This window comes from Maniola hyperantus, chromosome 1 (genome assembly GCF_902806685.2).
Source record: "Maniola hyperantus chromosome 1, iAphHyp1.2, whole genome shotgun sequence".
Taxonomy (NCBI): Eukaryota; Metazoa; Arthropoda; class Insecta; order Lepidoptera; family Nymphalidae; genus Maniola; species Maniola hyperantus.
In genome coordinates this window covers 9,370,291-9,383,727 of record NC_048536.1, presented here as the reverse complement: position 1 = coordinate 9,383,727, position 13,437 = coordinate 9,370,291, and the positions used below count along the sequence as shown (strand labels likewise).

The following is a 13,437-nucleotide window of genomic DNA, read 5'->3' as shown; positions in this document are numbered from 1 at the left end:
GAGTTATAGTTTTTTGTCTTAGAAAATCAAAGAATTTTTACAGGATTCTAGAACAACCTAAATCTAATGATGTGAAATAATAAATGAAAAAGAAACTAAGTAAGTGTGCCCCATCGCGTGTATAGCTAAAAAGCATTGAAAAGATTTTTTTATGTTTTTACCAATAGATAAAGACCAACCGTGCGAAGCGAGGCCACTCATGAGAAGCGACTCAGCTAAAGGTATAGTCCGCGATAGGTCGAGATGGCAATCGGGAAGGGAACGCCCCGCCTCATACCCTGATTGCTATCTCGACCTGTCGCGCACTTATAGGTATGTATGGGCACCTGCTGCCTACTAAGTAGTTATTTTTAAGATAGTTAGAACAAACAATCTATGAAAACATCACGATTAAAAAACGTAAAGCACACAAGAGTTTGTAAAAGCGAATTCCACAAAAATACAACAGCAAACATCAAAAAATGTTTAAAGTAACTTTACAGCGGCATCGCAAATGATATTTTGCTTGAAGGTTACATTTAATTTCTATTTTTCTAAAAGAAGTCGGCGTTAAAATACGTAAGCTTTGTTCCTTGTTTAATGTAATAATTATATACGAGCTCGTAAACGGAAACGAATGCGACGGCGTATCTGTTCAGTGATACTGATAAGTTAACTGCGTGAACAACGGAACTACTATCTCCTCACACGGATTTCGTTTTAAGTTCTTTGGTCTCCTTTCAACTTAACGCTGTAAAGACGCTCTCGTATACACGACATAAATACTAATCGTTTTTAGATAACCTTTTTAGGGTTCAGTAGTAACATAAAGTAGGTACCTCATCATAATCATCAACCCATCGCCGGCTCACTATAGAGCACGGGTCTACTCTCAAAGTGAGAGGAGTTTTCTGGCCTTGGTCTGTTATTATGTAATTTTTTTTTTTTTTTTTTAAAGAATATTAGCCATGTTAAATGACTAATATTCCCCTTTCCTCTCCAATTAAGCGTCAGGCTTGTGCTAGGAGTAGGTACGACAATATATTTACAAATTATATTGTATATATCGCTGTTGATTGCAAAAAACGAATAAAATAAAATAAAATAGAGAACATTATGAAGAAGGTAGGTACTTAGTACTTACCAATTATTTGAAATACCCTGAAAAATACTTTTCAGCGGTAACAAGTTTCTTGAACTAAGGTTTTCAGCATTAAAGTTTTGACAGTTTCTGAATAAAGTGGTAGAAACTATAAAGACAGACGGACTGACATTATGATTTATGAATAAAGCTAGGTTTTTCACTTAACTACGGAACCGATGGCACCCTACTATAAATCTGAAGTGGACTTTCTATTTTAAGGACATCTGTTACCTACAAAGAGGCTTTTTTTTGACCAGATAAGACTAAAGGTATACGACCGTGAAGGCTTTTCAAGCCGATACCAAGCCCGATCTGACAATGCGGTTTAATTAGAGTTCAATTGATGTTCATGTAATTACATTCGGTCTGCTAAATCAGCAAAAGTTATTTATTTAAGCTTCAAATACGCTCTATTATTTTGAAAATTTGTCTGCGTCAGGCGTTTACACGGTAAGCTGCTTTGTTATCTTTAATGTGATAATTACTGTTGTTTACTCACGCTCATAAACGGAAACTGATGCTGCACCGTTTAGAGGTAGGTATACCTACTTGATCGTACCTACTTACCGTGTAGCTTTTACTTATAGTTTACGTATAGAGTTTTGGCAGCATTGATTATCTATTCTAAAAGAGGTGCGGATAAAAGGCGATGATGTCCTAGTGGTTAAGACGTCACCGAAACCTCACCTCGCTGAAACCTCACCGATACGTCATCGAAATCTCAGTGAAGGCTCACCAAAGCTTCGCCGAACTCACCGAAACTTCACTTAAACCTCGTTGAAACTGGAAACCTCACCGAAGCACCGAAGCCTCACATAAAACCTCACTGAAGCCTCGCCGAAACTACGCCGAATACTCACCTATACCTCCCCAAAACCATGCATTAAAACCTCGCAAACCGAAACATTGTCAAAAAGAACAGAAACATCGCCGGTGTCTCGCCAAAACCATGCCTAAACATCGCTGAAACCTCGCCGAAATCTCACCGAAACCATACCGAAACCTCACTGAAGCCTCACCGAAACCTAATCCAAGCCTTACGGCTTACCGAAGTTTCACCTAAATGTCACCGAAACCTCGCCAAAACCTCACAGATACATCAACGAAACCTCACTGAAACCTAACCAAATCCTCGCCGAAAGCAAGTGTTATTCATATGCAATTTGTTTATGAAATGATTTGACTATCCTATTAATATTATCTTATTTTTGTAGGGATCTGAATATGAAGTAAGTTTATTGGGATTTTTAAGATCCTGTTGTGATCCAATACAAATTCAATAAACTCTAATGAAATTGTTTCATTCAAAGGGTCTTTTTACGTCCGGTTTTTTTTCTATACATAACATTATTGATTTTATTGAAAAAAAAACATTGTACCTACATATACAATTTTTACAGTTGGTATGGTAGGTTATATTTTATATAATTTTTTTAATCCAATGATAACCGCAACCACATTTGAATTGTGGATAGGTTCTCACTTCTCATATTATGGGTCCCATTCCTAAATCGTAATGTGTCTTTTAGATAAACCGTGCTCTCAACACAATTTATAGGTATGGAAAGAAAAGGGTCTGGCGGGTTAATTAATGTGCGATGTTCACATTTTATATTACCTTACATACATAGGTACCAAAAATATTGCTTAAGTAATTTCTCTCTTCTCATTTTAAAAGGAAATCCAAGCTCGTAATAAGTCGTAAATATCATCGTAAAAACAAAAAAAAAATAAAAAAAAAATGTTTACGCAGCGAGATTCGAAGCCAAGTTAGCCTACTGTTCAAATAGCTACTGATCTGGATTCTGTACTCTGGTTCCCAACAAGTTTTTGCGTTATTCGCTGTATGAAGTAAAAGGTGAAAACTTGGTGGAAACCGGATCGGAAAAAAGTGGGTATCTTCTATCTAAATATATAAAAGGAAAAGATGACTGACTGACTGACTGACTGATCTATCAAAGCACAGCTCAAACTACTGGACGGATCGGCCTGAAATTTGGCATGCAGATAGCTATTAAGTATGACGTAGACATCCGCTAAGAAAGTATTTTTGAAAATTCAACCCCTAACGGGATGAAATAGGGGTTTGAAGTTTGTATAGTCCACGCGGACGAAGTTGCGAGAATAAACTAGTATGTTATATTAGATTTGATAATAATCATAAGGTCTAATGTAACTTTTCTTGCTATGATGTCAGTGATGTGGATGATGTTCTTAACTCGGCGTAAATGTGCCACAAGGAAAAGGACGGAAATACGTTGTAATTTGATATCTCCATACTTAGTAAAAAAAGTAAAAATAGTTTAGGTATATTATTTCATTACCCATGTTATAGTATAAATGCAAAAAGGTGTTTGTATGTTGGTTTATTGGTTTGTTCTTCAATCACGTCGCAATAAAACAACAGATCTACGCCATTTTTACATATAGGTATAGTAAAAGACCTGAAGAATAGCTAGGTACTACTTTACGCTACTTTAAAAAGTTGCGTAAAGTAGTAGGTAAGTACCTACTTTAAAAATTCCGCGTTTCCGTTGCGTTTAAGTCAAAAAACGGAATTTTTAGAACCTAAATCCACGTGGACAAACTCGCAGGCATCGGCTAGTTGAAAAATAAACAAGAATATCGTACTTGCATGACATCATAACAAACATGGTATCCTGGACACATAGTGTCTTGATTGACTAGTTTTTATCAATAAAAGTTTAACCACCACTAGGTAGTTAATAAATCAATGACCACTAGCCACAGTCAACTCTCAACTAATTGAACGGAAAATAAGATTGAAATCGTAATTATAATAATTGAAAACTCAGGCGTCAGACTCACGCACCGACGGTTCCGTAATAGTCGTATTTTTTCAACATTTTGAGCGATAAACAAAAAATTATTATGCATAAAAATAAGTAAAAATCTGTTTTAGAATGTACAGATAGGGCCGAAACACATAAGCGCGTTGCGGCGCCGCGCCGCTGAAATCGGCAGTGCGCTATAGCGGTGCGGCGCCGCAACGCACGACGTGAATTCCAGCGTTATGACGTCATACTTGTTGACAAGGATGCAGTTTGTTTCTAACACTCTTGCAAACAACACGTGTCAACCGAGAAGCAGTTTTAAAATTAAAATGTCTGACGTTGACGTCGATCTGTTTATATCTTCGGTTCAGGAACACCGTTGTTTGTGGGATACTAGTGACGAAACCTATAAAGACAAATTTATAAAACAAGAAGCATGGAAAAGCATTTGTGAGATCGTTTATGTTGATTACAAGGAAAAAAACTCAACCGAAAAATCAAAACTGGGTAAGTAGTAACATATAGTCTTAGGCAATGATATTTTAAACTAAAGATAAGTTACGTTCATAGTAATTTACGTTTTAAATCTGTTCCTGTGTTTAAATCATTACCTCCCAGCAATCCAAAACTGCACACATTTGCAAGTTTTACTGATTAGCAAACCAAAAGATATGAAATAAAACGCAATTGAAAGAGATAGCTATAATTTTAATGGTTGCACTTCAAACGTTTCTTGTGCATAGAGTAACATTTATAGTCGTAGAGTGGACACTTGATTCAAAACTATTCAAAAGTACATAGATAAGAAATAAAACATCTTACAAAAGTAAATCACATTTATTGAAAATTTTAACAGTGAAATAATTAATAATGAAAGAAAAGAAATAAAATACACATTTTTAACCGACTTCAAAAAAGGAAGAGGTTACTCAGTTCGACCGTATATATGCTTTTTTTATGTTTGTTCACAACATGTTAAATAGTTTGAATCAAATGTATTAAGGTATTATTTGTATTTTGAACTGAGTAGGTATACGAACATTCATATTTTGTTTAATTGCCAACTTAGGGCGCCAACATCACTGGAAAAGTAATTACAAAAATCATTCCGTATTAGATGTGGGCTTAAATTATTTTCATTTGCTGTGGGCAAATGCAACATTTGCAGATCAGAATCATCAAAGATAATGTCATCGGTCGCTTGTACTCCATCTCGATTCAAAACAAAGTTGTGCATTACACAACATGCCTTGATAATGTCTGTCGCAAATTCGTATTGCACATTCATAGATCGATGAAATATGCGCCATTTATTGGCTAGGATGCCAAAAGCGCACTCGACATATCTTCGGGCACGACTCAGTCGATAATTGTAAACTCTTTGTTGTACCGACAAATGTTTTCCTGAGTAAGGGCGCATGACGTTATTCGAAATTGAGAATGCTTCATCTCCTACAAAAACAAATGGAGTTTCATTTTGAGAACCTGGTAAAGGCTTTGGTACAGGAATAGGTAATTTGCGTGTCATAATCAAATCATAAAGTTTAGAGTTCTGGAAAACGGTGGAGTCACTTTCCTTGCCATACGCTCCTATATCGACAAAAATGAATCTATATCTAGAATCTACAAGAGCTAATAAAACTATTGAATTATAGCCCTTATAATTGTAAAACAGTGATCCACTGTGCGCAGGACATGTAATACGGACATGTTTACCATCAAGAGCTCCTATGCAGTTAGGAAAATTTGCTTTCTTGTCAAACTCAATAGCGACATCTTCTAGAACCTGTTTTGTTATAGGAGGTATATTTTGACTTGATAGATGTTTCCATATGGCGCGACAAACTGTCCTTACAATTTTTGCTATTGTACTTGCTCCTCGGAAGTAATTCGTATGCATGGTTTTAAAGTCACTGCCGGTTGCTAGAAATCTAAAATGAAATAATAATTAGTAGGCAAATAATAAAATAATACAAATGTAGGTATAATCAAACTCAAACCGCGCAGGTAATAGTGTTGCTAAAGGAATAGATTTTCAAAGATAGACAGGTAGTTTTTCAAAGAAGTACTCAATAAATATTTTACATTATGGTTGTTCTAGGCAAAGTCAATCAGTTTTTAACTTGCCTAAGTCAAGAAAAAGCAGAAAATTATTCTTTTTCGGCGGCCAGCCATTTATATGAAATTGGATGGACCGAAAGTACTTATGAAAGTTATATCAAATTTTATATGTAGTATAAATGGAATCTAGGGAATTTTAGTCTTTATTACTATTTTTCACTTGTGAAGTTTTTTGTTGCAGGTAATGATTTAGTCAAGAAGTGGAAGGCCATAAAAGATAATTTTGCTAAATATCAAAAAAAACTAAAAGATGCCAATCGATCAGGAGCTGGAGCTGCAAAAATTAAAGAATATCACTTGAATAAACAATTACAGTTTTTGAAAAAGGTTTCACAAAATGCAACTGATTCCAGTTTATGCGTAGCGGAAGGAGATATTGAGAATGAAATAACGGCATTGCCTCGTTATAAAAGTCAACCACGAAAACGAAAGGCAGATGATAAGGATGATATTGAAGAAGATTTATTGGCAATATTAAAAACACCGGAGAATAGACATTTGCATTTTTTCAAGGGGATTTTACCATCTCTACAATCGTTAAATGAGAATCAAACATTGATATTTCAAAGTCGGGTGCTTCAAATATTAACCGACATTCTTCAACCTTCAATTCATCAAAATACACATCACGGCTATAATCAAGAATATCAGCATCAGGGTTACAATCAAGGATATTCAACTATGAGATACGATAATACGGTTCAGAGTGGCTACCACACTTCTACTCCTGGAAGTTCGATTACTGAACAGAGGACTACCTCATCATCAAACCAACAACGTCCAATAAATTCACCATTTTTACTGGACGAAACGTCAGCTACTTCCTATGTTTCACAAGATGAGGAGTTTGATTTTTCTTAAATTGATCATTACATTTTTTAAGGCCTATTAAAGTATTCTTAAAGTAAGAAAATTGTATAATGCAAAAAGCTTAATTTGATTCTGTCTTGTTTCATTTGAACCTGGCTTTGTACCACTAGGTACCCCCAAACCATGAACACTAGTGATGCAAAATTTTTATCGACACCCCGCTAGTACCACAGGTGTATAAAGCCAGGGGTACAAATAAAACTAAACATTTGATTCCGAGTGCCATAAACATCAATAAAAAAAAATAAGAAACCTATTTGTTTTACCTTAAAGTTAAGCCCAGCATTTCCAAAGCAGTAACTGGTTTTCTTCCTTTATTTTTTTTCTTCTGTATATATTTTGATAACTCGCTTAATAGCTCTTCAAATGATGATATACTCATTCTAAAGTAGGCAACAAATTTTTTTTCGTCTATCTTTAATGCTTCGTATTTTTTAGAAAAGAACTCGCCATTTGGATTCATACCCTTACTTAATGGATGTATCCAGTATCTTCTTTGCCGTATTTTTAAGATAGAATAATGTCTTCTTAATAACAAATAAGCAATAAGTTTATTACGATCCATCGCAGAGAGACGTCTATCCACACTCAAAAATCACGAGAAAATGGTTGCCCTACCATAATGCCCTGTTTCGCGACGCCGCAACGCGGCAACGCAACTGCCGATTTTGGCGTTGCGGCGCCGCAAAAATAAGCAGTTTGCGTTATGTGTTTCGGCCCTTAAAGCCCTTTCATATGACACCCCACTTAGTAGAGTAAGTAAAGTAAAGTAGGTACATAATTCTAGGACAATGGGAAGTTCCCCTGTAGGATTCTTGACAGACAGACAGACAACGAAGTGATCCTATAAGGGTTCCTTTTTCCTTTTAAGGTATGGAACCCTAAAAATGCAATAAAATTGACTACTTACTCTAGAGTAAGCGCCATAGCTCAACGGGTTGCGAAGCTGAAGTGGCAATGGGCAGGGCACATAGTTCGGAAAACCGATAGACGTTGGGGTCCCAAGGTGCTGGAATGGCGACCTCGCACCGGAAGGCGCAGCGTTGGAAGACTCACCACTAGGGGGACGAACGACATCAGACGATTCGCGGGGAGCCGCTGGATTCAGGCGGCGTAAGACCGTGGCGTGTGGCAGTCCCTACAAGACACCTATGCCCAGCAGTGGACGTCAATCTGTTGATGATGATGATGATACTAACAGCAAATATTCACGGATTAGAAGTTCTTGCGGTTACTGCAGCACGTAAGCTGGCAGGCAGGCTGGAAGCCTACTATTCCAATTAGGTATATGATGATTAAGGAATAGGGTCACGACCCTTATCAACGACAAATTTGACGCAGAGAAAGAGAGAGAGAGTGAGAAGTTTTTGGTGAAACCGGGAACGAATTTTTCAAATCGAAAATTTTCAACGCAACTGAATTTAATCACTGTCAATTAGTGTCTCAACTTTCATCTCAATTCTCGTATTGCGTGGAAATAACCTACGTAAACGCTTCGCACTTGTTTCAAATACATTAGTATGAAGATCTTCGCAAACATTTCATCACACTGGTACTGAACAATGCAAATCCATTACACAATCTGCTCTACACAGTACCACTACATTAAACCACACTACGGATACGGAGCAATGAGCATAAGCTAGTGATTAATAAAAATAATACCTACTTACGTTTGATTTGGTTACAGATCAAGGTCGACCATAATCTTGTATGTGCTTGTATCCCGCACTATATAAAAAGTGTGCTGATATTATAGAGATGTGGAGTTGTGGACCACTCGTATAAAATGTAGCACCTCTGTTTTAACCCTGAAGTTGATGAACCATTTTCTTGAGTTTTCAAACTTATGCTGATAATTAATCAGTTTAAAAGGCTTCATTCATCGTAAACAATAGATCGTTTAGTAACAAACTTGTTACTTATAAACAACTTCCTGTTTAAACTTTAATTAGATGTAGCTCGTCATAAAGGGCCCCTATGCAAAAAATTATGACTTTGGAAGCTTTTTATTTAAAAAACTATAAAATACCTGTACAAGTAGGTAGATACGGAGGTAGGTAGGTAGGGACCTTTGATGTTTCATTAAGTGCCTTTTGGGTTTTTAATCCAAAATAGAAATAGAAACAAGATTGGATACAATTACCTACTTACTCATACTAGACTGTAGACTTTCTAGTCTTAATCGGAAACGGAAGTTAATTTTCCTGTAGATATGTTTTCATTATGTAGTTATTTATAATTTTGCAAAAACAGCGTTAGATTATTTTTTGTTCATTATCATAGTCTATCTTTAAAACTTTATATAATCTGGCTATAAGTTCTTACTTAATTTGATTTTATGCCAAGTCACGGCCAACATTGGTTTATTGCCATATTCTCTTTCTTAGCACACTACAGTGAATCCTTCTCTGAATTTTTAAATACCTACCTAGCCTAACGGGATCTCCGATCAGAGAGCTGATGGCTTCTGAAATAAAATGAATTAGCCAATTATAAATTAAGTGATTGCTTTTCATCTGCCCTAGCATTCTCGATGGTATTTTCGTGGTAGTTACCTATTTAAAAGTACCTAACTACTTATGAGAGTGATAATTAATAAGTAGGTACCTACTATACGTTGGCATAGTTTTGTTCGGGTTCTAATTCACATTAAATTGCTTTTCTGTAATATTCACATAAACCTACGTATTATATTGATGATTAATTATTATCTTTGGAATTTCGTGAATTAACTACGTTATACATATTAAATATATTCCTTGTTTTACTACGGATCTCTAAAAATGCTCTACGTAATTAGCCTAAAGTTATCTTGCATATTTTATGTGTGTAGAATTTAGCACTGCAATTAAATAGATTATCTCGTGCTTGTTCCATTAGTACAACTACAGTGACACATGATAAACCACTTCACTTTTATGTTCCTCGTTACAAAGTAGGCAATAAAGTCAAAAAACTTCGAGGTTGAACAATGGACCCTACTTAGTCATTTGTTTCATTGTTCCCACAAAGGCATTGCTCTCAATCTAGCAGGGTCCACACGGTAGCTCAACTACCTCGCGAAACTTTACTTTCCTCGGCAGCGTAGGTGCGGAAAGTAAGTCTTTTCAGAAGTAGACATTCTCTCGAATTTCAAATTTACGCAGGGATATCTCAGTTACTCATTAAAAATATTTAAATAATGTGTACACAAATCTTTGAACTAAATTGACAGATCTAAATCGAGTGCCATCCTTTGCCTCAGTGAGCATTATGAAAAAGTCAAAAATCAAATCATTTATTCAAATAGGGTATTATACTACAGTACAATTTCTGAATTTGCAATACAATACAATATGATGTAGAGGTGATATTTAATTGCGTACGAGGGTTCCAAACACGCCCAGATCTGAGAAGAGCCCACAACAAACGAAGCCGGGATAAGATACTACGATAAGAACTAAGATAGCATTAGATTTCCTGTCATCTTGTCATTTTGGTTTAGTTTAGAGATTTAAACCTGCTTTTGGAACGATATTCACGATATTCACAAATTCAGATTTCAGAAACCGGATCTGACAGGTTTTGCACTATACAGTTGAGACCGGATCTATGATCATTGATCAGTTTGGTTTGAAGTGTGCTTATATTAGATTAGAAAAGGATGATCGATTTGTCAAAGATTTTATTCATTAATCATTTTTTAGTTATGATGGATTCACTATTTCTAGGCTGTGAAAAACAAATGAGATTTTGAAAAGTTAGATGCTGTTTTTTGTTGGTTCTTCTCGCTAAATCGTGGCATTCCAAACCAGTGATAAGATTCATTCACTTTAAAATATATATTATAAAAGGAAAAGGTGACTGACTGACTGGCTGACTGATCTTGATGGACGGACCGGGCTGAAATTTGGCATCCAGATAGCTATTATGACGTAGGCATTCGCTAAGAAAGGATTTTTGAAAATTCAACCCCTAAGGGGGTGAAATAGGGGTTTGAAATTTATGTAGTCCACGCGGACGAAGTCGCGAGCATAAGCTAGTCTAAATATATAATAGAAAAAGGTGACTGACTGACTGACTGATCTCTTAACGCACAGCTCAAACTACTGGACGGAATCTGACTTAAAGGCATGCAAATAGCTATTATAAAGTAGGCATACGCTTAGAAAGGATTTTTGAAAAATCAGCCCCTAAGGGGGTGAAATAGGGGTTTGAAATTTGTGTAGTCCTCGCGGACGAAGTCGCGAGCGTAAGCTAGTTAGGAATATGGTTGAGATTTTAAAGTATAATCGAATCAAAGCTTAGATTTTGAGTCACGCAAAAGAGTTCAGCAGTTCAAAGCTATGATATTAAAAAGTGTTATTTATTGTTCGATGGCATACGGAACCGTTAGTGTGCGAGTCCGACTCGCATTTGTCCGGTTTTGTATTCTAATCTATGATGGCGTGAGTATTCTAATCTGTGGTGGATCTTTGTGGATGAGCCGTGCGCTAGTTTTTGTAGGATTTTAAAATGTCTGCAAAAACAATTTATCTGCATCAAACAATAAATACAGTAAGGCACGCGTTTTTTACAATGTTTTTATTTTATCTTGATTAGGTACCTACCTATTTTTTATGGCAACTTCTTACAATATTGTACTATCATAGAGCAGCTGTAGACAACAAAAATCGATCAACATTCTAATAAATAATGATATTTACTTACCTAGGTACCTATATATAGGTAATAAAAAATTGATAATTATTTAAATGAAAATTAATCATTTATAGATAGGTCAGGCGATCTTGGTCTATCTTCAGAAAATGAGTTAATAAAATTTTAAGGTACTGAACTCCTAAACCATAGAGATTAACGAACTGTTCCTGGTGAAATAACATTGTAAATGCCGAGCATAGGCTTTGTTATTGAATTCTAAGTCCCAACTCTTCAATCCGGATGCTGGAAGGTACTGAAATCCTAAGCCATGTGGATTTAGAAAGACTTACACTAAAAAGCTTGAAATAAAAAAAAATATCAAAAAAACCGATTTCCAAAACCAGTACAAAGTAAAAAATAACTTTTGTTTCTACACATGTAGGTATGTATGTATGAAATCGGGCGAGCATAAAGGTATGATTCCGAACCATGCTGCCGCAACAGTGCTGTCACCAGCTGTCACAGTCCTGTCGCGGCACTACTGGTCCCCATACAATCTCTATAAGCTTATATGACATTACAATATTACGAGCTAGGCAGCAATGTCGCGGCAGCAACATAGCGGAACATCATAAGACCTTTGTTATTTTATAAAAAGCTGAAAGTTCTAGTCTATGCGTGTTCACGTGTTGTCCCCAATGTGTCCCCAACACAGAGAGGAACGATCAACGACTATGAAGTTTGGATCATGGTAGCTTTGGCAGATAACAGGTAAAAAAGGTGTAAAAAATCTTACGTCAAAGAAGAGTAAAGTGTATTTTTTTTTCTTCCAAATAGTATTGAAATCATATCATGCATTGTTAGGACACTTAGTGTCCTGGCAACCCACTGCCAGACATCCTTAAAATTTAACCATACCAATCCTCTAGCACCATAAAAAAAAAAAAAAGAAACACGAAAAATATTAATCAAAACAATGTTTGCAGTTAGCTGATTCATATAGCTACCATATAGATACCTACCTATTGAATCATTCTATGTTTTGTGCGATTTGCGAATCCACTTGTGTTTTTTACTTGCGGAAATATGTACTTAATTTTGAATGAAAAATAAACCTTAAGTAGATAGGATTTACGTTGTTGCACACAATGAGATAACAACGATTTAGATTTAACCGTGTCAAGTTGAACAACGAATGCGGTAGGTACCTACAGTCATCCTATAGTTACTATGTAGCCTGAACAAATCATTTGCATTCACAGCAGGGATTTATCGATACCATTGTAAACAAAACATGAAATCGATCGAACCGAAAAGGAGTTTGAAAGATTTTATTCATTTATCACGCACATGGAAAATCGTATTAACCATCACGGCTGCAAAGGTAGGGAGCACAATTTGATATACCTACCTTGATCAAATTATCAGCAATGCCTAAAATTTCGGACGGCTAGCGCTGGGCTATTCGATCGCAAAATCCTGAACTTGTAAAGGGCTGCGAGGATTGAACACGAGTGATTTGAAACAAATTAAGCGGCTAAACGGGGGAGGTTACACGGTGAAAATAGGTCACAGAATATAACGAGATGTCAACTCTTGCGACGCGGATGGAAGCACGGGCGCCACGAGCGGCACGCGGTTATCAACTAAGCATAATAAAAATGCCGGTAACTATTTCAAGCAATGCTTTTCTCATTGCATCGTAAACATCAACATTCAACACAATTGAATCTTGATGGGATCGATATATTTCCTGCATATTAATATGTGGTATAGGTACAACATTTATTTATGTGTTATTGTGTTTCACTTTATAATAATATAATAATTACATTTATATTTTGTGATATATACCTACCGTTGTAACTTGTATGGTTAAAACAATGGCGCCACAATACACACACT

At 36.0% G+C, this 13,437-nt stretch overlaps 3 protein-coding genes across 5 annotated transcripts in view; 1 reads left to right on the top strand and 2 right to left on the bottom strand.

The window, feature by feature from the left end:
- LOC117986681 (anti-apoptotic protein NR13-like) overlaps positions 1–13,191 on the bottom strand; it is a 47,060-nt gene extending 33,869 nt beyond the window's left edge. Inside the window, exon 1 of one of the 2 annotated variants that reach the window (XM_034973558.2) lies at positions 12,944–13,191. The gene's annotated coding sequence lies outside the window, so the exon portion shown is untranslated. The remainder of the gene's footprint in view (positions 1–12,943) is intronic. The other variant, XM_069501647.1, reaches the window with a different exon arrangement.
- LOC117986656 (uncharacterized) lies at positions 4,131–7,161 on the top strand. The gene is made up of 2 exons (XM_034973531.2): positions 4,131–4,425; positions 6,221–7,161. Exons 1-2 carry the CDS (start codon positions 4,158–4,160, stop codon positions 6,898–6,900), a joined length of 948 nt encoding a protein of 315 aa, XP_034829422.1. The 5' UTR covers positions 4,131–4,157; the 3' UTR covers positions 6,901–7,161.
- On the bottom strand, positions 4,737–7,631 carry LOC117986643 (uncharacterized). 2 transcript variants are annotated; one of them, XM_034973523.2, is made up of 3 exons: positions 7,176–7,631; positions 5,635–5,849; positions 4,737–5,370 (listed from the first exon to the last, which is right to left on the bottom strand). In XM_034973523.2, exons 1-3 carry the CDS (start codon positions 7,472–7,474, stop codon positions 4,961–4,963), a joined length of 924 nt encoding a protein of 307 aa, XP_034829414.1. In that variant the 5' UTR covers positions 7,475–7,631; the 3' UTR covers positions 4,737–4,960. The 2 variants fall into 2 exon arrangements, with proteins under 2 accessions (XP_034829414.1, XP_034829410.1); XM_034973519.2 differs by having other exon boundaries at positions 4,737–5,849.
- Positions 13,192–13,437: the final 246 nt, after the last annotated feature.